A 27,466-nucleotide genomic window follows, 5' to 3' on the forward strand; every position below is an offset into this window, starting at 1 on the left:
TTTTTTCTTCTGTTAAGGCTCATTCTACCAGGGCTGTGGCTTCTTCTGATGCATTTTCAAAGGACAGGTTTGACATTTTACCAGTTCCATCCTTGAGGCAGTTACTTGGACTTCTGTGCATACTTTTACCAGACACTTTAAGTTGGATATGGCTTCCAGAGCTAGAGCTGGATTTGCCAGGGCTATCCTGCATGGCTTTCTTGAGCTCTCTGCTGGACCTTTGTCCTCCTCCTAACTTTCCTCATGAGCTTTTGTACTCTCCCTGCTGTAAGGAATACTGCAACAGTGATATGGGAGGACATAGTACAGTTGTGTAAAATCTTACTATGACAGTAGATGTCCTTTTCTTCACTGTTGCAGTGCTTGCTCCTTCCCTCATCCCCCCTTTTTCTTTCTGCTTCTGGAAGCACATGCTTCTCTCTTACTCCTTGGACTGTTCCTCCTCCTAGGGCTCTTCAGTTCTGAGGAAGGTATATCTGTACGTCACTTTTATACCCTACTCTGTGTGCAGGGAGCATATGTGTGTGACATATGATGTCTCTATTACAACCTAAACCTTTGATATACTGGCCAGATGTAGAGTTACCCTTGGCAGGGGAACCTAATGTAAGGAATACTCCTTCTCCTCCTATCTCATTTGGGGTTCACGATCATCAACAAACAATCCTCCCTGCAGCCATCTCAGGACCTAGTTTTTTTCTGGGCTGCAGAATAGACACAAAACGAATGAAGCCCTACTTAATTCAAAAGACTGTACAGTGCCTTACAAACTACTTGCAAAACCTTGCTTCCCTCAGCTGATACTCAGCAAGGGAGATCCTAAGGGCTCTGGAGTTCATAAAGGCTACTGTCCCAATGCTCCCGATAGCCAGATTGCATATGAGGAGAATCTAGTGATACCTGAAAAGAGTTTAGTCTCAGCACTCCCTGCCTGTTGTCATAGAGATCCCCTTTTACCCCTCTCAGACAGAAACTCTTGAGGTGGAAGGATCAGGTGAAACTCAACCCAGGGCTTCCCTTCACTCTTCCATCTCCAGTTCAGGAAATACACACACTTGCTTCAGATGAGGCATGAGGGACCTGGACAGGCACCCAACAAGTGCTTGGCAGATGGCAGCCAGTTCTACTAAAAAGAATAACTAAACATAGAGGAAATGAGGGTACTCATCCAAGCTCTTCAGGTCTTTTCAGCCTCTGGAAACCAGGTACTGTGCGAGTGTTCACAGACAGCACAAAAGTAATGTAGCACATAAGTAAGGGGGGAGCAGATGTTACTAATTGTGTAGATTGGCTCAGAATGCCTGGGACCTTGCCACCCAAAAAAATGTCACTCATAGCCCCATACATAACATCATAGGACAGTATTGTTGGCAAACTCTCAACAGGCCTTTAAGGGCCCTCACGAATCAGTCCTTAACAGACAAGTTTTCCAGGGTCCGGTTCACTGTTGGGAAACCCATCAGATAGACCTGTTTGCTTCAAAAAACAGCAATCAGCTTCCACTGTTGTACACCAGGGACCCTTGCCCCTCAGCTTGGAGGGCAGGTGCTTTCACTTTTCAGTGACAAGGAAACTTCTCTGCTCCTTCTCTCCACTACCCTTTATTCCAAGAGTTCTTTTAACCCTCCCCCCCCAAAAAAAACTCTTGTTGGTGATTCCATTTTGGCCAAGGCAGCATTGGTTCCCTCTTTTTTTCTTTCAGCTAGGGGCAAGTACTGCAAGCTGCCCCACCAAGCAGATATCATGACTGAACCGAAAGGGTTACTGTTTCACTCCAATCTGTCATCTGTCAACCTAACTCTGTGTATGATGGGGTTCTGATTCCTTACAGACACCATTTTTCTGAGGATGTTAAGGTTCTTAAAGATGTCAGGAGACACACCACTTGAAAATCTTACATAGCCAAATGGAAAAGATTCTCTTTCTGGTAACAAAGGAATGGAGAGGATCTCAACTAATCAGAGGTACCTTTTCATTCTGAAATATCTTTGTCAACTGTTACATACAGGTCTGACCTACTTTTCCATCACTCAAAGCCCACCTGTCTGCTATCTCCACTTGCTTACCTCTCACTCCCTCATTTATGTCCATATATGAAGTCAAGTTATTCCTTCTAGGGGATCTACATCTTAGACCACCTAGAAAGCCTAGTACCCCTACTTGGCACCTTAACTTTGTGCTGGAGAAGCTTATCTTACCTCCTTTTAACTAGCAACATCAGCAAACCACAAATTCTGCAATTGGAAAACTATCCCTGTTTTGGTCCTCACTTCATCTAGGAGAGATGTTCTTCGTGTTTCACTGTTGCAGTCATTACATATCTTACCTCCTTTTAACTAGCAACATCAGCAAACCACAAATTCTCCAATTGGAAAACTATCCCTGTTTTGGTCCTCACTTCATCTAGGAGAGATGTTCTTTGTGTTTCACTGTTGCAGTCATTACATTTGGGTATTCCTGCTGGCAGGTTGCCCTCAGTCGGCCTGAATTCCAAAGTCCTGGGTCCTGCGTCAGCTGTCGTCACCCCCCCTCCCTGACATCAGGCCATCAGGGGTATAAAAGAAGCAGCCGACACAATTTTCTTTAGTCTTTCTTGCCGCGCTGTGCCCGAAGCAGAAGCAGTTCGCAAGTGCCGGTCAGCCGACTCCTGAGATTTTCGAGTTCGAATTTCAGATCTGAAGTCTTCTATAAAGCTAAGTACCCCATTGGGGAAACTTTTTTCTTGCTCCAGACCGATGTCAGAAAAAGTTAATAATTGCATTTCTTGTGGGAAGCAAATACCTCATAAGGACTTTCATTCTTACTGTATTCCTTGCCTAGGCCCTGACCACGACGTTTCAGGTTGTCGGTTTGTGCTAGATTTAACCAACGCACTATTAAGCGTCGGTATGACTTTGCATTAAACTATTTTGGGCGCAGATTTAATTATAAAATGTCGTCGGATAGCCATCTGACTACCGGAGTTGACAAAAAACGCAAAGAAAAAGAAAAGGATAGACTGCCGAGGCCCAAAGCCAATGACAAAGCTTCTCCTAAGCCAGTCACTGGTTCTCAGTGAAGCGCTTTCACAGCCCCTGACTCCCGCTACTTTAGAGTCGCAGGCCGCTACCGACTCCCACATGGAGTCGACTATGTCACTGGAAACTCAAGGTATTGGAGCCTTGATCACTATTCCCTCAGATGGGTCCAGAGCCACTGAGCAGGCACTGGCTTCTGTGTGTGTATTCAGACCTAAACAACTATACATTAAACCGACTTCAGCGTCACAGGCAAAGACTAAAGCACCTTTAAAGACAAACAAACAAACTCAAGAGCCACATGGACAGGCCTCCATTCCCAAAAACAGAAGCTCAAAATGGCCAAAGACTTGATTACCTTGATCATGGGTTCCCATCCCCCTCCTGATAAGATGCCTAGGCAAGAGACAGAATATGAATCTTCAGATCAGGTTTCCATTTCTTCTGATCATGAATATTCTTTTCCTCTCTATGAGGATTCTGATGCTGAAGAATCCATACCTTCAGCTTCTCCTCCTGAGGACTATTCCTTTGGGGAAACCTTACATACCATGAGGGAGCATTTCCACTGGGAGAGCCAAGATTTTTCAGAATCTAAAAAGAGGCTCAGGGATTTCCTGTTACTACCTCAGCACAAGCCACTTGCCATGCCTCCTGTGTTAGACATTGTAGATGATGTGTTTTCAGAGTCTAGCCTTACCCCTGACTCCTTACCTCCAGCTCCTGTTAAGCCTGACAGATATTACAGGGTTCCTGACTCACATAAATTCCTTTTTAAAAACCCTGCTGCAGACCCAGAAACTATTTCTCAGGGACCCAAGGGAGTTAAGGCTTCCGCTGCAAAACACCCTACCCCTTCTGACAGGGATTCATGGGCACTGGACAGATGGGGGGAAAAAAGGTTTACACATCTGCTACCTTGGCTATAAGTGCCTTAAACTGTCAGTTTCATATGCTCAAATATCAGCAACGTGTCATGGCATTGCTTAAACAGAAAATGTTGTTAAAGTCTGAATGTGCAGAAAACAAGGAAACGCAGGATATATTGCATGCAGCTGAACAAGTTGGAAAGCATACTTTGCAATGTGGTTTTGATTCTTTAGAGGCCTCCTGCAGGGCCTCAGTTACAGGCTCTGTAATTAGAAGGCATGCTTGGTTAAAGGAACAAAATCTGCCTGATCATGTTAAAGTTAAATTATTAGATGCACCTTTACAGCATGATACTTTGTTTGGTGTTAAGGCAGAAGAGGTGTTAAAGAAAATGGAGGACAAGTCTAAATCTATGCAAACGTCAAAGATTTCTTACAAGTACAGCCACCTAGGTTTAATAGACACTGGCCAACAAAGAATTGGTCCTTTCCTGTGTCAGACAGACCTCAAAGGGGCAGACCCAGACACCCTAGAGGGAGATCCCAGGTGCAAGGTTCATACAGGTCAAAGCAATGGGGTGCTTCTACCACCAAAAGTGGAGAAGATAAATCACAACCTTACAGGAATCAGCCCCAATGACTTCCCCCTGCCTGCACCAAGCACTTATTTCCTGGCAGCACTCTTAGGGGGAAAATTAGCACTTTTTTCTCAAAACTGGCACATTATAACCCAGGACAAGTGGGTTCTAAATATTGCGTCACAGGGCTACAAGTTCCATTTCCATACCCCGCCAAAGGCAAACGGCTGGCCAGATCTGCCAAAAAATCAATGGGCAGAGGCACAAAAACAAGTCTCATCCCTCATGGATATGAGGACCATTCAGCAAGTGCCAGAGCAAGAGCGGGGGCAAGGATTTTACTCAAGACTGTTCTTGGTACCCAGAAAGGACAAGGCCTGGAGGCCAATACTGGACCTATCGATTCTGAACACATACCCGGATATACCAAAATTCAAAATGTTGACTTTGCAGCAGCTTCTGCCCATGCTGGGCAAGAACGCTTGGCTTGTAACTTTAGACCTAAAAGAGGCATACCTGCATGTCCCAATCAGACAAATATGCAGACGATACCTCATATTCAAGGCTGGCTCAATGCATTACCAATTCTCTGCATTGCCCTTTGGCTTATCTACTGTACCCAGGGTCTTTACCAAGTGCCTGGCACCAGTAATTGCATTATGCAGACAGAGGAATACAAATAGACCCTTACTTGGACGACTGCCTAATTCAAGCAGAGAACAAGGACATCCTATTACAGCATCTGGAATTTGTGAAAAAACTTCTAACATGCCTAGGGTACACAGTCAATGAAAAGAAATCAAAACTAGTACCCTCTCAAGAGGTAATATTCCTGGGTGCAAGCTTAAATACAACTGCCCAGATGGCTTATCTCACGCCAGACAAACAAAAGCAATGGACTACCTATTTCAAAATGTTAGCAACAAAGGCCCAGTTATCTGCAAGAAAAATTCTGCAGGCTTTGGGCTTCATGGCATCCTGCTTCCTATTAATTCCATATGCAAGACTGTATATGAGGAAACTTCAGTGGTACCTAAAAAGTGTTTGGACTCAACATTGCCACAGCCTGGAAACCATAATTACTCTAATTCCCAGCCTGCAACGGGAGTTTCGATGGTGGGCAAAGGTTTGTCACCAAAATGAGGGACAGCCATTCACACTACCCCAACCCAGGCAGACACTAACAACGGATGCATCAGATTATGCCTGGGGGGCCCGCATGGCGGGAAGATGCATTCAGGGAACATGGACCTCAAAACAAATGCATCTACTTATCAATCAAAAAGAGATGCTAGCTGTTCAAAATGCCCTGACAGCCTTCAAGGACCTACTTCATCCAGGGCAACTACTGATAAAGACAGACAACACCACGGTCATGTGGTACATAAACAAGCAGGGGGGCACACATTCTTACCCCCCTTGCAGACTAGCTATGACTTTGTGGGACACGGCATTGACTTACCAAGTACATCTGCAGGCACAATTCCTGCCAGGAAGGAAAAATACTCTGGCAGACGAGCTAAGCAGAAACCTCATGGATCCCCACGAGTGGCAGCTAGATCCACAAGTCTTCAACATAACAAGGAAATGGGGATGCCCAGACATAGATCTATTTAGCTCCCCTCACAACTACCAACTAAAGAGATTCTGCACACAGACTTATCACAAACAAGCATGGAAAGTGGGCGCCCTAGCCTTCAGCTGGAAAAACCTATCAGTATATGCCTTTCCCCCTCTGCCTCTCCTCCCCAAGGTACTCCTTAAGGTCATACAGGAGAAGCCAAAGATGATACTGATTGCACCAGACTGGCCCCACCAGCACTGGTTCCCAGTATTAAGGAGCTTGTCTCAATTCCCAGCTTGGACCTTACCTCAAGTACCGCATCTACTATCCCAGCAAAACAATCAGATCTTGCACAGCCAGCTCAGAACTTTAAACCTGGCAGCATGGCGAATAATGCAGTCATACAAAACACACCTCTCAGCAAAGCTGTGATGGATGTCATTTTGGAAGCCAGAAGGCCTAGTACTAGAAAATCTTATGCTGGAAATTGGAAGAGATTCTGTGCTTGGAACCAGGCACAAGGAACAGATACAGCTGTGCCAAATATTCCTCTGATTTTACAATACTTAACTGAGATGCTGGACAAAGGCCTATCTTTCTCATCTATTAAAATACATGCCTGTGCCATTTCAGTCCATTACAATACAGAGCCACCAATCTTTTCTCATCCCTTATTAAAACAGTACCCCAGAGGAGCCAAAAATTTAAGGCCTCCAAGGAGATCACCAATGCCTGCATGGGACCTCAACTACGTCTTTGAAAAACTCACCCTGCCTCCTTTTGAGCCAGCTGCTACTGCGGATATAAAGTTTTTATCTTGGAAAACAGCTCTGCTCTTAGCAATAACTTCTGCAAGACGAGTTTCAGAGCTACAAGCACTCATGGCTGTGGAACCTTTTATCATTTTTTATCCAGACAGGGTCTCCCTGAGGACAAACCCAACATTTATGCCTAAAGTGATGTCTAATGTGGCTCTTAACCAAACCATTCATCTGCCAACTTTTTATCCAAATCCACAGAACAAGGGGGAAAGAATTCTGCATTCTTTGGACATACACAGACAGCTTAGATTCTACCTGGACAGAACCAAAGTTTTCAGAAAGACAGAGCAATTGCTAGTGGCATATGCTGCAGGATCTCAAGGAAAAGCTATCTCAAAGCAGGCTATTTCAAAGTGGATAGGTCACTGCATGCGTTTCTGCTACTTATACCATGGCAAGCCAGTGCCTAAGGGCATTAGGCCACATTCCACCAGAGCTGCAGCCACTTCAGCAGCCTTTCTCAGGGGAGTACCAACCAAGGACATTTTAGAGGCAGCTACTTGGAGTTCAGTGCACACCTTTACAAAGCACTATCATCTGCCACTCTACTCTAAATCCAGGGCAGGCTTTGCCACCGCAGTTCTGCAGGGTCTCATAGCTGCTCCTAATGCTGTTTAGCTCCAGCCTCCCAACCATAGCTTTGGAAATCTACCCAAATTTAATGACTGCAACAGTGAAACATGAAGAACATAGTACAGTTGTGTACACTTACCATAAATGTAGATGTTCAAGTGTATTCACTGTTGCAGTCCAGGTTACCCACCTGCCATTCCCCCTTTTCTTCTGATGGAACCTGTCTTTCCTTCTCTGATTTATGCAACCTGTGTGGTGTATTTGCTTGTGGATGAAGGTAAAGTTTATATTGCTGCGTGTAATTTTATATATAGATATAAATTCTGGCTACCCGTTTAGGGGGCACCTGACATCTGGGGCAAGAAAAACTAAAGAAAATGGCGTCGGCTGCTTCTTTTATACTCCTGACGGCCTGACGTCAGGGAAGGGGCAACGACAGCCGACGCAGGACCCAGGACTTTGGAATTCAGGCTGACTGAGAGCAACCTGCCAGCAGGATTACCCAAATGTAATGACTGCAACAGTGAATACACTCGAACATGTACATTTATGGTAAGTGTACACAACTGTACTTTTCAGAGCTACAGAGACACTCAACCATTCCTTCCTTTCTTATTTTTCACAAAAAGGGTGTAGCCCTCAGGACTAATTCTTCATTCGTGCCTAAAGTAGAGAAAGAGCTATCAGGCCGTAAACCTACCTACTTTATTTCTCAACCCACAGAATGGGGGGGGGGGGTACTGCTTTATCTGGATGTTCCCAGATCACTAAGAATCTACCTGGACAAAACAAAATATTGTCAAAAATCTGATCAACTGTTGGCTTTTTCCATGGACTCTAAACTGGGGCAACCAGTATCCAGGCAAATTATTGCAAGCTGGATCACCAAGGCCATCTCATTTTGTTACTCTTTACATGGCAAATCCTTGCTGTCAAGTCTTCAAGCTCACTGTACGGGAGCAGTAGCAGCTTCTGGATCTTTCTGCAAAGGAGTGAATGCCAAGTCCATTCTGGAGGCTGCCACCTTGTCGTCTCTGCACACTTTCACTAAACGTTATAGGATAGATGCCTTTTCAAGGTCCAGAGCTACCTCTGCTAGGTCAGGCCTCTTCTACAGTTCTATTGCCGTTTAACCAACCTCCCTTACTCTCCTTTTAGCTCTGAGAATCACTCGTGTCAGGAATACTGCAACAGTTATTTCAGTTAGACATAGTGCAGTTGTGTAAGAACTTACTATAACAGTATATGTCCTACTCATCACTGTTAAAGTATACCTTGCCTGCCTCCTCCATTTAATACTTTTGTCATCTCCTTACTCAAGTCTTTCTCCATCAGTTCCTGTCCTGTTGGAAGCACCGAAGAAACAAGGGTACTTTCTTACCACTTCATATTCTGCTAGTCCTTGCTGATAATTTTTTTGTCTTAATGGTGCTTCATGCTACTGGTTTGGAGATAATCTGAGGAATTATGCTTGTATGTCCACCTGCATACCTCTAGGCATGTGTGTTGAGGCCACATATCAAATGTGCGATACTCAGAAGGCAAAGCTTTGGTACCCCAGCCAGACAACGGTGGTGATAACCCACGTGTTAGGAATACTGCAACAGTTATTACTAGAGCATCTAATGTTATGGTAAAATTCTTACAAACCTGTACTATCTTTTGGTGTTCACCATTATTAGTTTATCTTTGAGAAATCTTTTTGCACTGGATACCTATTTACTTCCTTCTGTTCTCCTTTGATTGGATGACCACTTCCTCTTCTGCAGCTAGGGTGTTCTCTGTAAGTACTTAAATTTTTACATCAAGATTTGTGTCGTAGAGGGATGGAGCCCTGACTACAGCCCAGCTGACCAAAGTTTGGGTAGCAGGCTGACCACACTGGAAGAGCTATATGGGGAGGAAGGAGAGTGAAGAGGCATTGCCTGTTCACTTCACTCTGCAGGATGTTGAATGTATTACAGTGTGTGTGGCCCACCAGTGAATATCTAGGGGACCTAGCAGTACCCATGTACTTAAAGATGAGAGGGCAGAACTGCCAGAGAGGGTACAATTTTCACAAACGAGGATGACGGCCCTATACTTCGCACACTATATGTGCCTCACCCAAGTTGTTGAATGTCATGCAAGAAGGAACATCAGAGCGTACAAAAATCACTTGACAGATTGCCTGGATTCTGACTGCATGGGGGGAGGGTTATAATTTCATATCTTTGTATAGCTTTTCCCTTGCAGATGTGGCTTGCCCATGTTCCTTGGAAATCGTAGGTCTGTGCATGTACGTGTCAACTGAGGGAAAGCATGTCAGCTAGAGATCCAAGAAAAACTGCTGACAGTCACTTGTCAGGAAGAAGAGCCCACATATTACACATCAGTCTGCCACCTTTATTGCACTTTTTTGAAAGATGCTCCCTTTTCTGATTTTACTATCATTTGAAGAAAAGTGTTAGTTTTGTATTTCATACTTTTCAAAAAAAATTTGAATTGCCCTATTTTCTATGATCATTTAGATCAACATTATGCATTTTAATGGCATTTTACTGTGTCTGCTTTTTTTAAGAAAAAAAAAGTAGAGCAAATCGGTACATGTTAGGTTGGAAAAAAGTAATTCCTCTGTTTTGCTTAAATAAATTGTATTTGAACTATATGGTTTATCAGCTACTGTGGTCATGTTTTGGTTTCATCTATTGCTGCCTAAATAGTAGCTCTTTCAAGTACATAGGACTGTACCTACCTTGAAAAGAATGTTCTGTGTCTGTGCCATAATGACTTGGGTTTGCTTTTCTTCGTAAGTTAAATGTGATGCAACCAAGACGTTTTCTGCTTTGCCAGTTATGTGATATTTTTAGTATGTGATGTATGTCTTTAATGTTGGAATTACTTGGTATGTAGACAGGTTTACGAAATGGCAGTTGTAACGTTGGCTGAAATTTTGCTAGTTGTAAAAGAAAATAATTAGAGCCCCCCATCAGTCACATGAGAAATTTGAAAATAGGTCAGAGTATCACAGTAGGCATTTTACATATTAAACTTTACTTGGTTGTTCTAGGAAGTTGCAAAATGGCATACTTGAACATAATCCAGAGTGTTCAGCTATGTAATTTAAATAGGTATTTAACCTGTCTTCAGTTCCTCCCATCCTTGAAGTAAGCTGAGTAACATTGTGATTACTTTCTTGTGAAATGCAGCTGGACATTGAGCACTGGACTTAAAACTGCATGCATCAAACACATCAGCATGTGCACTTGCATGAGACAGTACAATTCACTTTTCAGTTAATTTCACAGAAGTGGAGCTTCACACTCTAAAAATATTTCTTAATGGAGATATAGATTGGTACTCTCTAGCATGCCAGTGCAGTCACATTGCAGCTAAACAACACTTCTCCATTTCACCCCGATTCTGTTTTGTTACAGGTACTACAGCACTGTATCTGTTCCTAGGGATGCATCCTGAGCTCAGCAGCAATTTTCCCAGTTCTGAAACCTTTGAAGAGATCCAGTTTTTTAATGGGCACAATTACCACAAGGGAATTGACTGGTAAGATTTATTTACTTGCATTTAATTGTGTTTTTAAACATGAAACATCTTTATTAAACTGTCACTTATGGCATAGCCAATCATACATTTATATAAATGAAAACAAACCAAGCATTTTACATCACAAACCATACTGACATAATTTTAGTTGCAAACATTGTACATCACTTATCTACCCAATCATTTTCAATCAAACATTACATAGCTCATTCATATCCTGCCTTCTTTTAAATTTCATTCCTCACCTGTATGTATTGTTCCCACAGTTCCCATTTTTTCCTATGTAATTTTCTCCTACCCTTTTCTAAATATCCCAATTCCAGTTGTTTTGTCTGTGTTACTATAGTCACTATTTCTAGTACAGTTGGTTTAGACTTTGATTTCCATTTTCTAGTAATTGCTTATTTGGCAGCCACCATAATTAGACTCAACAAGGCCTTACTATGTCTAGGCAGCTCCAATTCTGTATCATAGCTCAGAAAAATAATTTCCCTAGTTACACCAATTTGCTCACCCAGTATCTCTGATAGAGTAGTCTGCAGGGAATCTTTAAAATTTGTCAACTCATTACGCTACCAGAAAATATGTTCCCAATTACGTCTTTCTTCCCCATCACACCTCCAACATTTGCTGTCTACCTGACAAAAAATTCATTGGAGTCTACTTGGGGTATAAAAATATCTGCGTATACATTTCCAAGCAAAAATCCTAAATCTTGTAGATTTTGTTGCATATCTGTGAGACAGACGTGTCTAGTCTCTCTCTTCCAAATCCTTTCTAATCTCCTGTGATTGACTCTTATAGTTGTCATGCGGTGTTTTATATGCTCTACTAATTATTTCTTTTTTAGCAGCAGCTTCTGTTCTAGAGTCTACTAAAAACTCTGCCAGTGCTGGTCTTTTGTTTAGGACCCCCCCTGTTTCGTTGTCTTTGCCTATACTCTGTGATATCAGTCCTTGGTATGGAAAGCAATGTCTAACCTACAGTCCAAATAAATTCTTGGCATCTTTCCATTCTATTACCTTTCCCTCTTTAGTTATTTGCTCCCAATACCTTGGTTCCCTTGCCAGTTTTCTCTAATAAATTCCAGCCCCCTCTTGCCTATTATGTGTGTCCCTAATTGCAGTCATTCCTATCAGCAGAATCTCCTTTCTCCATTCCTTTGTTGGCATAGTTTTTAGAATACATTCTGCTACTTTATGAATATAATATTCTAGGCTCATTGATTCATAGGAGGTTACTAGGCTAATGGCCCTGGGGCCTTTACAAGCCTAGCCATGTATAAAGCTGAGTACTCTTATTGATCAAGTTTAGACAGTTGTTAACAGAGCAATTATGTGATCAGTAATGACTTACCCCTGTCCATGAGGGACATTGGTGCCACCCCCGGGATGAATTTATGGTCACCCATCCACTTGTCAAGGTTGCGCTTAAATAAGGTCAGTGAAGAGGTCTGCTTCACATGGAGTGAGAGCTTATTCCAGTGGAGTGGTAATTGCTGGAAGATATGTCTGTCTTTCCATGATGTTCTTCGTGTTTCACTGTTGCAGTCATTACATTTGGGTAATCTGCTGGCAGGTTGCCCTCAGTCGGCCTGAAATCCAAAGTCTTGGATCCTGCGTCAGTTGCTGTCTCCTCTTCCATGACGTCAGGGGTATAAAATATGCAGCCGATGCCATTTTCTTTAGTCTTTCTTGCCGCGCGGTGCCCGAAGCAGAAGCATTTTGCAAGTGCTGGTCGGCCGACTACTGAAATATTCGAGTTTGAGTTTCAGAACCGAAGTCTTCACTAAAGATAAGTACCCCGTTGGGGAAACTTTTTTCTTGCTCCATACTGATGTCAGAAAAAGTTAATAATTGTATTACTTGTGGGAAGCAAATACCTCATAAGGATTTCCATTTATACTGCATTCCTTGCCTAAGCCCTGATCACAACGTGCCTGGCTATCGATTTTGTACTAGATTTAACCAACGCACTATTAAGCGTTGGTATATTTTTGCCTCAAAGTATTTTGGAAACAGATTTAACTACCCAGAAATGTCGTCGGATAGTAATCAGACTACTGGAGTACATAAGAAATGCAAAGAAAAGGACAGAGAAAGGCAGTAGAGTCCAAAACCGTCGAAGAAGCTTCTCCTAATCCAGTCGCCGGTTCACCGGTACTCAGTGAGGCGCTTTCGCAGCCCCTGTATCTGCTACCTTTGAGTCGCAGGCCGCTACCGACACCTATGTGGAGTCCGGCATGCCGCAAGACACTCAAGGTATCGGACCGATGGATGTATCTCCCTCGGATAGGTCCTGAGACGCTGAGCAGGCACCGGCTTCTGAGGGTGTATTCAGACCTCAACATTTGTATATCAAACTGACGACAGCTGCAAAACCAAAGAGAAAAGCAACTTCAAAAACTAAAAAAACAACGCATGAGCCACATGCACAGGCCTCTATGCCTAAAAAAACAGATGATCAAAATGGCTGAAGTCCTTATTTCAGGGGTACCCATCCCCCTCCAGATAAGAGGACTAGGCAAGACACTGATTATGAATCTTCAGATCAGGTTTCTATTTCTTCTGATTCCTCTTCTGATCAGGAATTATCTATACCTCCCTATGAGGATTCTGATGCAGAGGAGTCTATACTATCTGCTTCTCCTCCTGAGGATTATTCATTTGGGGAAACCTTGCATACTTTGAGGGAGCATTTTCACTGGGAGAGTCAAGACTTCTCATAATCAAAAAAGAGGCTCAGGGATTTCCTCCTTCTCCCTCAGCACAGGCCTTTGGCCATTCCCCCTGTTTCAGACATTGTGGATGATGTGTTTTCAGATTCCAGCTTGACCTCTAACTCCTTACCTCCAGCTCCCAGTAAGCCTGACAGATATTACAGGGTCCTTAACTCACATAAATTTTTATTTAGAAACCCTGCTACTGATCCTGAAACTATTTCTCAGGGTCCAAAGGGTGTTAAGGCCTTTACAGCAACAAATCCTACCCCCTCTGACAGAGATTCAAGGGCACTGGACAGATGGGGAGAAAAGGTTTATACATCTGCTACCTTGGCAGTCAGAGCCTTAAACTGTCAATTTCATATGCTTAAGTATCAACAATATGTTATGGGATTGCTGAAACAGAAAATGATGTTGATTTCTGAATGTGCAGAAAATAAAGAAATGCAGGAATTATTGCATGCAGCTGAACAGGTTGGAAAGCATACATTGCAATGTGGTTTTGACTCCTTAGAGGCCTCCTGCAGGGCCCAGTTACTGGATCTGTGATTAGGAGGCATGCCTGGCTAAAGGAACAAAATTTGCCTGATTATGTTAAAGCTCAATTGCTAGATGCACCTTTACAGCATGATACTCTGTTTGGTATTAAGGCAGAAGAGGTTTTAAAGAAAATGGAAGACAATGTTAAGTCTATGCAAACTGTTAAAGACTTCTTACAAGTACAGCCACCAAGATTCAGTAGACACTGGCCTACAAAAAATTGGTCCTTTCCTGTGTCCGACAGATCTGAAAGGGGCAAATCCAGACGCCCAAAGGGTTCCAGATACCAGGCGCAAGATTCATACAGGTTAAAGCAATGGGGCGCATCTACCTCCAAATCAGGAGGAGATAAAGCTCAAACCTACAGAAAACAGACCCAATGACTTCCCTCTGCCTACACCAAGCACTTATTTTTTGGCAGCACCCTTAGGGGGGAAATTAGCACTTTTTGCTCAAAATTGGCAGTTAATAACCCAGGACAAGTGGGTACTAAACATAGTATCACAGGGATACAAATTCCATTTCCACACTCTGCCAATGGCAAATGGTTGGCCAGATCTGCCCAAAAATCAATGGGCAGAGGCACAGAAACAGGTTACGTCCCTCATGGATATGGGGGCCATTCAACTAGTATCAGAACAGGAAAAGGGGCAAGGTTTTTACTCAAGACTGTTCTTGGTACCCAGAAAGGACAAGGCCTGGCGGCCAATACTGGATTTATCAATTATGAACACATACCTGGACATTCCAAAATTCAAAATGCTGACTTTGTAGCAGCTTCTGCCCATGCTGGGCAAGAATGCTTGGCTGGTGACATTACACCTAAAAGAGGCATACCTGCATTACCCAATAAGACAATCGTGCAGAAGATACCTCAGATTCAAGGCTGGCTTAATGCATTACTAATTCTCTGCACTGCCCTTTGGCTTATCTACTGCGCCCAGGGTCTTCACAACGTGCCTGGCACCAGTAATTGCATTTTGCAGACAAAAAAGTATACAAATATACCCTTACTTGCGACGACTGTCTCATTCAAGCAGAGAGCAAGGACATTCTTCTTCAACACCTGGCATTTGTGAAAAGGCTTCTAACATGTCTAGGGTACACAATAAACAAAAATAAATCACAACTGTTACCCTGCCAAAATATAACATTCCTGGGTGCAAGCTTGAATACAATTGCCCAGATGGCTTACCTCACGCCAGACAAGCAAAGGCAACTGACTACTTACTTCAAACTGATGGCAACAAAAACCCAGTTATCTGCAAGACAAATTCTGCAGGCTTTGGGCTTCATGGCATCCTACATCCTACTGATTCCATATGCAAGACTGCATATGAGGAAACTTCAGTGGTACCTAAAAAGTTTATGGAGTCAACATTCTCACAGTCTGGAAACAATGATTCCTCTCATACCCTGCCTACAACAGGAGTTTCTATGGTGGGCAAAGGCATGTCACCAAAACATGGGATGGACCTTCACTCTACCCCCTGCCAGCCAAACCTTAACAACAGACGCATCAGATTATGCCTGGGGGGGGCCCACATGGCAGGAAGATGCATTCAGGGCATATGGACACCAAACCAAATGCATCTACATATCAACCAGGAAGAGATGCTAGCTGTTCAGAATGCCCTAACAGCCTTCAAGGACTTACTTCATCCAGGACAACTACTGATAAAGACGGACAGCAACATGGTCATATGGTATATAAACAAGCAAGGGGGCACACACACATACCCCCTTTGCAGATTAGCCATGGCACTGTGGGACACAGCTTTGACCTACCAAATACATCTTCAAGCTCAATTCCTGCCAGGAAAGCAAAATACTCTGGCAGACAATTTAAGCAGAAACCTTATGGACCCTCATGAGTGGAAACTAAATCCACAAGTCTTCAGCATGATAACAGAGAAATGGGGGAGCCCAGACATAGATCTATTTGCCTCACATCAAAATTATCAATTGAAAAGATTCTGCACAAGGACTTATATCACAGACAAGCATGGAAAGTGGACGCCCTATCCTTCAGTTGGAAAAAACCTATCAGTTTACGCCTTTCCTCCTCTGCCTCTTCTTCCCAAGGTCCTCCTAAAAGTCAGACAAGAGAAACCAAAGATGATATTAATTGCCCCGGACTGGCCCCACCAATTCTGGTACCCAGTCCTAAGGAACTTGTCTCAATACCCATCTTGGACCTTACCTCAAAGACCTCAACTACTGTCCCCACTGATATAAAGTTCTTATCATGGAAAACAGCTCTGCTACTAGTAATTACTTCAGCAAGAAGAGTTTCAGAGCTACAGGCCATCATGGCTGTAGAGCCTTTTATCATATTTTACCCAGACAGGGTGCCTCTGAGGACAAATCCTACATTTATGCCTAAGGTGGTTTCCAGTGTGGCTCTTAACCAAACATTGCCAACCTTTTATCCAAATCCGCAGAACAAGTGGGAAAGAAGTCTGCATTCCTTGGACGTACAAAGCTAAGATTCTACTTGAGCAGGACTAAAGCTCTAAGAAAAACTGAGCAATTACTATTAACATATGCTGCAGGATCAGAAGGCAAGGCTATTTCAAAGCAGACAGTTTCAAAGTGGATAAGCCACTGCATCTGTTTCTGCTACTTACACCATGGTAAACCTGTGCCCAAGGGCATTAGGTCTCATTCCACCAGAGCTGCAGCTACTTCAGCAGCCTTTCTCAGAGGAGTACCAACCAAAGACATTCTAGAGGCTGCTACTTGGAGTTCTTTTCACACCTTTTCACACCTTTACAAAGCATTATCATTTGCGCCTCTACTCTAAGTCCAGGGCAGGCTTTGCCACTGCAGTTCTGGAGGGCCTTATAGCCACACCTAATGCTGTTTAGCCCCACCCTCCCAACCATAGCTTTGGGATTCTACCCAAATATAATGACTGCAACAGTGAAACACAAAGAACATAGTACAGTTGTGTACACTTACCGTAAATGTAGATGTTCGAGTGTATTCACTGTTGCAGTCCAGGTTACCCTCCCGCCATCCCCCTTTCATTCTGGAGTTTATCTTTCCTTCTCTATCTTCTACAACCTATGTGGTGTATTTGCCTGTAGATGAAGGTAAAGTGTATATTAATGCATGTATATATATCAGAACCGACGCAGGACCCAAGACTTTGGAATTCAGGCCGACTGAGGGCAACCTGCCGACAGATTACACAAATGTAATGACTGCAACACTGAATACACTCAACCATCTACATTTATGGTAAGTGTACACAACTGTACTTTCTATAGTTCTCACAGGCTAGGCTGAGATCTCTGGACCAAGTTATTCTTGCCCCATTTAGGTTAATTGGTGTTTACTAAGCAAATGACCTGAAGGCCATTATAAGCCTAGCCATGCTTTCCGTATCTTTGACAAGTTCTGATACCTTGATAAGTATAAGTAGGGGATTGGGAGATTAAACATTTACAAGCAGGGGACTGGGAGATGAGCCGTTTGCAGGTTGCCTGTGTCCATTAGAGACATAGGTGCCAAGTCAGGGATGAATTTCCTGTTCGCCTTCCAGTTGTCCAAGTTGCACTTGAATTGGGTTAGGGAAGAACTCTGCTTCACATGGATGGGGAGTGTTTTTCAGATACAGGGCAGTCTCTGGGATACATACCTGTCTCTCCAGCAGGTCCTATTTATGTCATAGGCAAGGTTTAAGTCTTTAGAATGGGTAATTCTGGTGCAGTTTGTTTTGTGGATATGCAGAAGATTTCTCCACTTGCTGCAGGTGTCTGGTGTGAGGTATGTACAAAATTTGACATTGTACTTGATTAGTGTTCTGATAAGTGTCTTTTACAGTGGAGCTATAACCTCCATGGTCTTGGATGCGATGCCCTTATATATGAGGTGCGCAATGTAGAATGCTTTTCTTACCACTACAGACACATTGTTGATTGAAGTTTAGATTGCTATTAACCTGTGTTCCCAAGTATCATACCAGCGAGTTTGTGCTTAGAGGGTTGCTGTCTATATCATAATTAACAGGGGCTACTACTTTGCCAAAGGGGGTAATGAGGCATTTTTTTGTGTTAAGTTTTAGTTCATGAGTTTGGCACCAATCATTTGTCTGCATCAGCCCTTTCTGTAAGATTATTGTTATTCTCCTTAAAGGTCTGCATCCAAAATATCAGTCTGTCCTTGTTTCTTGAGCTTCCCCCTGATGTTCTTCATGTTTCACTGTTGTAGTCATAACTGTAGGGTACTCCTGCCGGCAGGCAGCCCAAGGCCGGCCAGAATATCAAAGTCTGGGTCCGGCGTCGGCTGTTTCAGCAAGTACCCTGACGTCAGAACGCATGGGTATAAAGCTGACAGCCGACGCCATCTTCTCCAGTCTTTCTTGCCGTGCGGTGCAAAGCAGTTAGCTAGTTGTTGGTTGGCGTTTTCAAGACAACGTGGTGTGATTGTCGTCGGTCCAAAGTTTTCTACTTCTCTTCTCAAAGCTAAGTACCCCATTGGGGAAACCTTTTTCTTGCTCCTCCGATGTCAGAAAAAGTTAATAATTGTGTATCGTGTGGAAAACAAATACCTCATAAAGATTTCCACTCTTACTGTCTACCTTGCTTAGGCCCTGACCACGACGTTTCTTGCTGTCGGTTCTGTGCCAGGTTTAATTCTCGCACTATCAAGCGTGAGGCGATTGGGCCTTGAATTACTTCGTGAGCGATTTAATTATAGGATGTCGTCGGATACTTTACCGACTACCGGAATACAGAAGAAACGCAAAGACAAGGACAGGCCTCCGAGGTCCAAACAGGATACTTTGCAGCCAGAGCCAGCTTCGGGTTCAGCGGTCGTCAGTGAGGCGCTTTTGTAGCCCCTGTCGTCCGCCACTTCAGAACCGATGGCCGACACGGACTCCCATGGGGAGCCATCTAGGCCTAGTAATTTGTCTGCTGCAGGACCTTCGGACGTCGCTCCTTCAGATGGGTCCGGAACCGCTGTGCAGGTACCAGCTTCTGAGGGGGTCTTCAGGCCTTCACATATTACTATTTCCACAAAGACAAAGGCTAAGTCAAAGACTCCTGTTAAACCCAGACTTTCTGCTCAAGCTTCTTTGGATTCAGCTCCTAAGACTCAGAAGCAATTACTACGGATGGCTGAGGATTTATTAACTATGATTAGGGGCTCTCACCCTCCTCCTGACAAAAGGCCTAGACAGGATATCCCTTATGATTCCTCTGATCAGGCTTCTGTATCTTCTGTTTCTTCCTCTGATCAGGATTACTCTTTTCCTCCTTATGAGGATTCGGATGCAGAGGATTCTGTTCCCTCTGCCTCCCCCCCTGAAGATTTCTCTCTTGGGGAAACCTTGCATGAGATGAGGGAGCATTTTCATTGGGAAGGTCAGGATTATTCTGCTTCCAAAAAGAGGCTTAGGGAATTTCTTCTTCTCCCTCAACATAGGCCTTTAGCTATTCCTCCTGTACTTGACATTGTGGACGATGCCTTCTCTGAAGCTAACTTGAATCCTGATTCCTTGCTGCCTGCTCCTTCTAAGCCTGATAGATTTTACAGGGTCCCTGATTCCCATCAATTCTTATTTAAGAACCCTTCTGCTGATCCTGAAACTATTTCAAGAGGGTTCCAAGGCTGCTAAGGCCGCCTCCTCTAAGAATCCTATCCCCTCTGAAAAGGATTCTCGTGCCTTGGACAGGTGGGGCAAAAAGGTTTATACTTCAGCTACCTTCTCTATTAGAGCTTTAAATTGCCAGTTTCACATGTTTAAGTATCAACAGTTTATTTTATCTGTTTTAAAACAAAGGCTTTCTACCTTTCCTGCATGTGCTGAGGACAAGGAATTACAGGATGTGTTGCATGCAACTGAACAAGTTAGCAAACATAGTTTACATTGTGGTTTTGATGCCTTAGAGGCTTCCTGCAGGGCTGCTGCCTCTGGTACTGTTATCAGGAGACATGCTTGGCTTCATGAGCAGAATTTACCTGAACAAGTTAAGGCTAAATTGCTAGATGCCCTGTTCAGCATGATGTCTTATTTGGATCTAAGGCTGAGGAGGTTATTAAAAAGATGGAAGAAAAAGCCAAGTCTATGCAGACTGTAAAAGATTTTTTGTAAGTACAGCCTCCTAGATTTTCTAGAAATTGGCCCTCCAAAAATTGGTCTTTTCCCACTTCTGACAGGCCTCAAAGGGGAAGATATAGATGCTCCAGAGGTCGGGCGCAGGCTCAGGCCTCTTACAGATCTAGACAGTGGACTGCTTCTTCACCTAGAAGGGGAGAAGACAGACCTCAAACCCAAAGAAAGCAGACCCAATGACTCCCTCTGTTGGGCTACAGGTCTTCCTTCCCTGGATGCCCCTCTTGGAGGAAAACTTTCTCTTTTTTACCAGAATTGGACTCACATTACCCAGGACAAATGGGTGTTAGACGTGATTTTGAAAGGCTACAGATTCCGCTTTCACACACTGCCAAGGCCTTCCGGCTGGCCAGATCTGCCAAAACATCATTGGACGGAGGCCTTAAATCAAGTGGACGCTTTATTAGCCTTAAGAGCCATAGAACCTGTTCCACCTCTAGAGGTGGGGAAAGGTTTTTACTCAAGACTTTTTCTGGTCCCAAGAAAACAAAACTCCTGGAGACCTATTCTGGACCTCTCAATATTAAACACCTTTTTGGAAATTCCAAAATTCAAGATGCTTACACTTCAACAACTTCTCCTAATGCTCTCACAAGATGCTTGGATGGTAACATTGGACTTAAAAGAGGCTTACTTACACGTCCCCATAAGGCAACAATGCAGAAAGTACCTCAGATTCAAGGCAGGCTTGAGACACTTCCAATTCTCTGTACTGCCATTTGACTTATCTACTGCGCCCAGAGTTTTTACCAAATGCCTGGCTCCAGTAGTAGCTTACTGCAGACTTCAGGGGATTCAGATTTACCCCTATCTGGACGACTGTCTAATTCAGGCAGACAGCAAAGACCTTTTACTTCAACACCTGCATTTTGTTCAACGTCTTCTCCTACTACTGGGATTCTCAGTGAACACAAAAAAGTCACATTTGATTCCTTCTCAGCGAATGACCTTTTTGGGAGCTCTTCTAGACACAAGTTTACAGATGGCCTTCCTTACTCCAGAAAAACAGTTACAGCTGGCTTCAATCTTCAAGACCTTGGCAACATTGACTCAGCTCACTGCAAGGAAATTCCTGCAGGCTTTGGGCTACATGGCCTCTTGCATCCTGTTGATTCCAAATGCGAGGCTTCACATGAGGAAACTTCAATGGTACCTAAAGAGTGTATGGTCTCAGCATTGCCACAGTCTGGATACAATGATTCCACTGATTCCCTGCCTCCAGAAGGAATTCCTTTGGTGGTCCAGGGCGTGTGTTTTGAACTAAGGGAAGCCCTTTCGTCTTCCTCAACCTAATCGGATCATAACCACGGACGCCTCGGATTATGCTTGGGGAGCTCATTTTCTAGACAAATGCCAACAGGGCTCTTGGACAAACAAACACCTGCTATGGCACAACAACTTCAAAGAAATGTTAGCAGTCCAAAATGCTCTTCTAGCCTTCCAGACTCTTTTGAAGCCAGGACCTCTGCTAATTCAAACAGACAATACCACAGTCATGTGGTACATAAACAAGCAAGGGGGCTCTCACTCTTACCCCCTTTGCAGACTTGCCATGACTTTATGGGACTCAGCCCTAAATTTGAATCTGGATCTTCAGGCACAGTTCATTCCAGGAAATCAGAATCTCTTAGCAGACAGCCTAAGCAGAAACATTTTGGATCCTCACGAATGGATGTTGGACCCCAACTTATTCAGCAAGATAACTGCAGTTTGGGGCTGTCCTCAGATAGATCTGTTTGCATCCCATCTCAACCATCAGTTGCCTCTCTTTTGCACCAGGTCCTTCCACAAGACAGCTTGGAAAGTGGATGCCCTGTCCTTCAGCTGGAGGAATCTTTCGGGATATGCCTTCCCTCCTCTTCCTCTTCTGCCTCGGGTATTGCTAAAGATAAAGCTGGACAAACCCAGACTGATCATTTTGATAGCTCCAAATTGGCCTCGTCAGTTTTGGTACCCAACTCTACTGCACCTTTGCTTGGAACCCCCTTGGAGTCTTCCTCTGACCCATTCTCTACTGTCCCAGCATCAGGGTCAGGTAGTTCACTCTCAAATCGAGACTCTCTGCCTGGCAGCTTGGCTCATCAAAGGCAATTGATTCCTTCTTCTCTTCCTAAACAAGTTTTGGATATTCTTTTGGAAGCTAGGCGTCCTAGTACAAGGAAATCTTATGCTTCTAAATGGAAAAGATTTTGTATTTGGATGCAGGAACGTGGCTCTGATCCTTTAATACCTGATATTCCCTCTCTTTTACTTTATCTCTCAGACCTTTTGATTAAAGGTCTTTCCTTTTCTTCCATTAAAATTCATGCTTCTGCTATTTCGGCTCATTTCAATTGTGATCCTCCCATTTTTTCCCACCAGCTGGTTAGACAATTTCTGAGAGGAGCTAATAATTTAAGACCTCCTAGATCTCCTCCTGTCCCTCCTTGGGATCTCAACTATGTCTTGGAGAAGCTTACTTTGCCTCCTTTTGAGCCTGCTGCCTCTGCGGATATTAAGTTCTTATCCTGGAAGACAGCTATCTTGTTGGCCTTGACTTCTGCCAGAAGGGTATCTGAGTTACAAGCCCTCATGGCCGTGGAACCATACCTCATCTTCCATCAGGACAGAGTTTCCTTGAGGACCAATCCTACTTTTATGCCTAAGGTAGTTTCTAGAGTGGCTCTAAATCAAACTGTTCACCTTCCTACCTTTTTCCCAAAACCCCAAAATAAGGGGGAAAGGATTTTGCATTCATTGGACGTGCACAGGCAACTACGTTTTTACCTGGACAAAACCAAAGATTTCAGAAAGTCAGATCAATTGCTTATCTCATTTGCTTCCAGTTCTCTAGGTAAAGCTATTTCTAAGCAAACTATTTCCAAATGGATTGCTCATGGAATAAGATATTGTTATTCTCTTTATGGAAAACAGATTCCAGGTACTGTCAGGACTCATTCTACTAGAGCAGCTGCCACTTCAGCACCCTTTCTCAGAGGAGTTCCTACCAAGGACATTCTGGAGGCTGCCACTTGGAGCTCTGTGCATACCTTTTCCAAGCACTATAACCTCCCTTTGTACTCTAAGTCTAGGACAGGCTTTGCCTCTGCTGTTTTGCAGGGTCTTCTAGCTGCTCCTTCTTCTTCTTCATAACCTCCTCCCGTGTTCTCAGCTTTGGGATTCTACCCTACAGTTATGACTGCAACAGTGAAACACGAAGAACATAGTACAGTTGTGTATACCTACCATAAATGTAGATGTTAGAGTGTCTTCACTGTTGCAGTCGGTGTTTCCCTCCCTCCAGACCCCTCTTGTTTCTTTTTGCTTACTTTGTTTCCTTTTCCAAGACCTTTCTGGTGTATTTGTGTTTCCCTTGGGACACCTTTTGGTTTTATGGGGGCTTCTGACATCAGGGGCAAGAAAGGCTGGAGAAGATGGTGTCAGCTGTCAGCTTTATACCCATGCGTTCTGACGTCAGGGTACTTGCTGAAACAGCTGACGCCGGTCCCAGACTTTGATATTCTGGCCGACCTCGGGCTGCCTGCCGGCAGGAGTACCCTGCAGTTATGACTGCAACAGTGAAGACACTCGAACATCTACATTTATGGTAGGTATACACAACTGTACTTTTCATCATGATCTCTTTCCACTTTGATATACAGGTTTATGCTATGTATAGGAGCATTAACGGTGTAGCTCTGAAATACCCTTTCAAATCGAGTAATCCCAATCCACCCTTTTCTGGTGGAAGAGTCAGCTTATCCCACTTGACTCTTGCCATCTTCCACTCCAAGATAAAGTCCTTCAGCTCTTTTTTAATCACTATCCACAACTTCTCTGATTGATTCATCTTATACGCAGGTCAGGCTTATTTTCAAGGGGCTAAAAACATTTTGACTGCTTGTATCTTGCTGTCCATATAACACAGCTTCCAGTTTCCCAGTTTTTGTATTCTCTTTTGTTTAGTCTCTTCCCACATGCCCTTAGCTGCCACACCAGAATCATTTTTAATCCGTGCTACTAAATACTTCATTTTGTCATGTCCCATAAATATGGATATTGCTGAACCAGTTCATGTGTGGGTACATATTTTACCGCTATTGCCTTTGTTTTAGCTTCATTAATTTTGTATCCTGAAATGATTTGAAATGGTTTCAAAATATTCCACAACACTGTAATGTCCTTTTCTGGTTTTATCATGTATAAAATGTTATAATCTGCAAATAGAGCCTCCTTTTCTCGACTGCCATACCAATTATATCCTTGAATTTCTGAGTCCCTTATTTTCTTTGCCAATAGTTTTAAATGTAATGCAAATAAAGGGAAAGAGGACACCCCTGCCTGGTTCCTCTGCCCAAGCAGAAATTATCAGAGAGGAACCCACCCACTTTAATTTTCACCTCCGTTCCTGCTAATCAACCTTATAATTTTATCAGGGAATAGGTTCATAGGTTCATACTAGGCTATCTGCCCTAGGGCATTTATAAGCCTAGCCAGAGTGTGTGTGGCTTTCACCACCCCTTAGGATGAGAATACTATACCCATTAGTTTGCTGTGCCTCTGTCCAGCAGTGGTACAGAGATGATTCCCGGGGTAAACCTACGATCTCCCATCCACTCATCAAGATTTCTCTTGAACAGAGTCAGTGAGGGGCTCTGCCTCACATGGACTGGGATTCTGTTCCATAGTGTAAGGAGTCTCTGGGTGATGAATCTGTCCCTCCAGCACGTCCTATTTATATCCGTGTTGAGGTTTAAGTCTCTTGCTCTCGTGGCTCTGGTGGATTTGGATTTTTGAGGTGGAGCATGTCCATTAATTCCGGGTTGGACATGGCCTTGTATGTCAGGCACAGATCACCTCTGAGCAGACGGTATGCGACTGAATAGAGCTGGAGTTTCTTCAGTCGGGCATCGTATGACATATGTTTGAGCCCTTTATCCTTTTGGTGAGGAACTTTTGGGGTCTTTCCAACTGCTGCAGGTGTCGGGTAAAGTACATTCCGAATGGGGCGTTGTACTCAATCATTGGTCTGATAAGTGAAGAGTACAGGGGTACAATGACCTCTCCTGATCTGGATGTGAATCCCTTCATGATCAGGTGGGCAATGTAGAAGGTCTTCCTAACCACTTTGGCAATGTGAGTGTCAAAAGAGAGGTTGCTGTCAACTTGGGTCCCCAGGTCCCTGATAACTTCTTCCGTGTTTAATGGATTACCACCTGTGTGGTAATTAGGGGTTACCTTGTTTTTCCCAAAGGGTATGACTATACATTTTTTGGCATTTAGCTTAAGGCCATGGCTCTGGCACCAGTTATCCATTTCTATGAGACCTCTCTGTAGGATGTCTGTGTCTGATGGAGTGTCAATTATGGTGCCCAGTTTGCAGTCATCTGCAAATTTTGTCAGCCACAATCCCCCTATGTTTGCCTGCACTTCAGAAAAATAAATGCCGAACAAGAGGGGCCCAGAACTGAGCCCTGTGGGACACCGCTCGTGACCGGCTTAGAGTCTGACATGGCACCAGCAACTCTAACCCTGTGTGTTCTGTCCTTGAGCCAGTTTGCAACCCATCTTGTGACATATGGGTTTACATCTAAGCTGGTGAGCTTTTCTATGATGCCCGAGTGGGGTATTGTGTCAACGCTTTTGCTAGGTCAAGGTAGGCTGTGTGAACTGCCTTACCCTCATTAATGGCCTTAGTGACTGTTTGAAAAGTCGACCAAGTTCAAGAGGCAGGATCTGCCCTTGACAAAGCCAAATTGGGTAGGATCCAGTGTCTGTAGGTCCCCAATGTCTTTATTTATGAGTTCCATTATGATCCTCTCCATAGCTTTGCAGACAAGGCTCGTCAAGTTTATGGGGCGGTAATTTCCAGGGTCCGTAGAAGCACCGCCTTTGTGGAGTGGGACCACAGTTGCCGTCGCCATTCTTTGGTGCGTATCCTGTAGTAAGGCTAAGATTAAACAGCAGCCTTATGTGTGGGTTTAGTTCCTCATTGAGTTCGTAGCACACAGCCGGGGACACCGTCTGGTCCCATTGATGCTGTGTTTTTTGCTTTAGAGAGAGCAGCTCTCACCTGGGCATCTGAGATGTTTGGGAGGCTAGACTCTGGTGGAATAGATATTTCTACTTTTGGAATGTGAGGAGAGGAGTAATTTGTACTGATCTTGTCTGCCAGTATGTTGGCAATGTCTGTAGTATCAGTGATTTTTATCATTTTGGACTAATTCTGAGCATATCTGGGAGTTTCCACCCAGGTTTCTAACATAGCTAAAGAAGGCTTTATGATTGTCTTGTGTGTCATTAGCGATTTTTCTCTCAAAGTTGGCCTTGGATGATTTTATGAGTGATCGTAGTTTTTTGCTAGTATTGATCAGAGATGCCTTCCCTTTTAGGGATTTTGCTCTGTCATGTAGCTTTCTCCTCTTGTTGTAGAGTTTGTTTATGGCTGGGGTCCACCAGACCAGGCGCCTGCCTTTGGTGGAAAGGGTCTTGATTTTATTAGGGATCGCTTGATCCATACATTCCTGGAGGTGCTCGTAGAAGGCATTTGTAAGGGTTTCAGCAGCGTGGGTTGTGGTTTCCACTGGCTCGGGGGCCTTGAAGGATACCACTCCAGTCTTAAGAAGTGTGAAGTTTGCTTTTGATAAGTTCTTCACTGTGGTCTTTTTTGCTGGGGGTGGGGGCGGGATGTGGATCTCCAGTGAGATTAATTTATGGTCTGATCTCACCAATGAGGGATATACTTCCGGTGTGGAGCATTTTGTCCCCATGTTTGTGATGATCAGGTCTAGTATATTTCCTCCTCTTGTGGGAATGGTGACTAGTTGTTCCATAGCATTTGAGTTTATGAACTCAAGGAACCTTTGGGCTAGGGTGTTGGGGCTTGAGTAATGTTCCCAGTTTATGTTTGGGTAGTTGAAGTCACCCAATATGATGGTGTTTGGAGAGACATTCATACTCTCCAGTGTCTTCAGGAAGGCTGTGTGGGATGTTCTTCATTCCACATTGCTGCAGTCCTAACTATTGGGTAGTCCGCTGTCCAGTCGGCCCGAATACCAAAGTATATGGCTGACGTCGGTCAGGGCGCATTAGACTGACGTCAGTACGTCAGGGTACTAATGCGCATGACCGACGCC

General features: G+C 43.9%; 1 protein-coding gene across 1 annotated transcript in view; it reads left to right on the forward strand.

Annotated features, from left to right (window-relative positions):
* Positions 1-27,466, forward strand: part of NDST1 (N-deacetylase and N-sulfotransferase 1) — a 1,661,305-nt gene that overhangs the window by 1,124,035 nt on the left and 509,804 nt on the right. The window contains exon 11 of the mRNA XM_044069371.1: positions 10,839-10,962. Coding sequence (XP_043925306.1) covers positions 10,839-10,962 — 124 coding nt within the window. The remainder of the gene's footprint in view (positions 1-10,838; positions 10,963-27,466) is intronic.

Source organism: Protopterus annectens, chromosome 4.part0, assembly GCF_019279795.1.
Source record: "Protopterus annectens isolate FY-2018-M chromosome 4.part0, PAN1.0, whole genome shotgun sequence".
Classification (NCBI taxonomy): Eukaryota; Metazoa; Chordata; order Ceratodontiformes; family Protopteridae; genus Protopterus; species Protopterus annectens.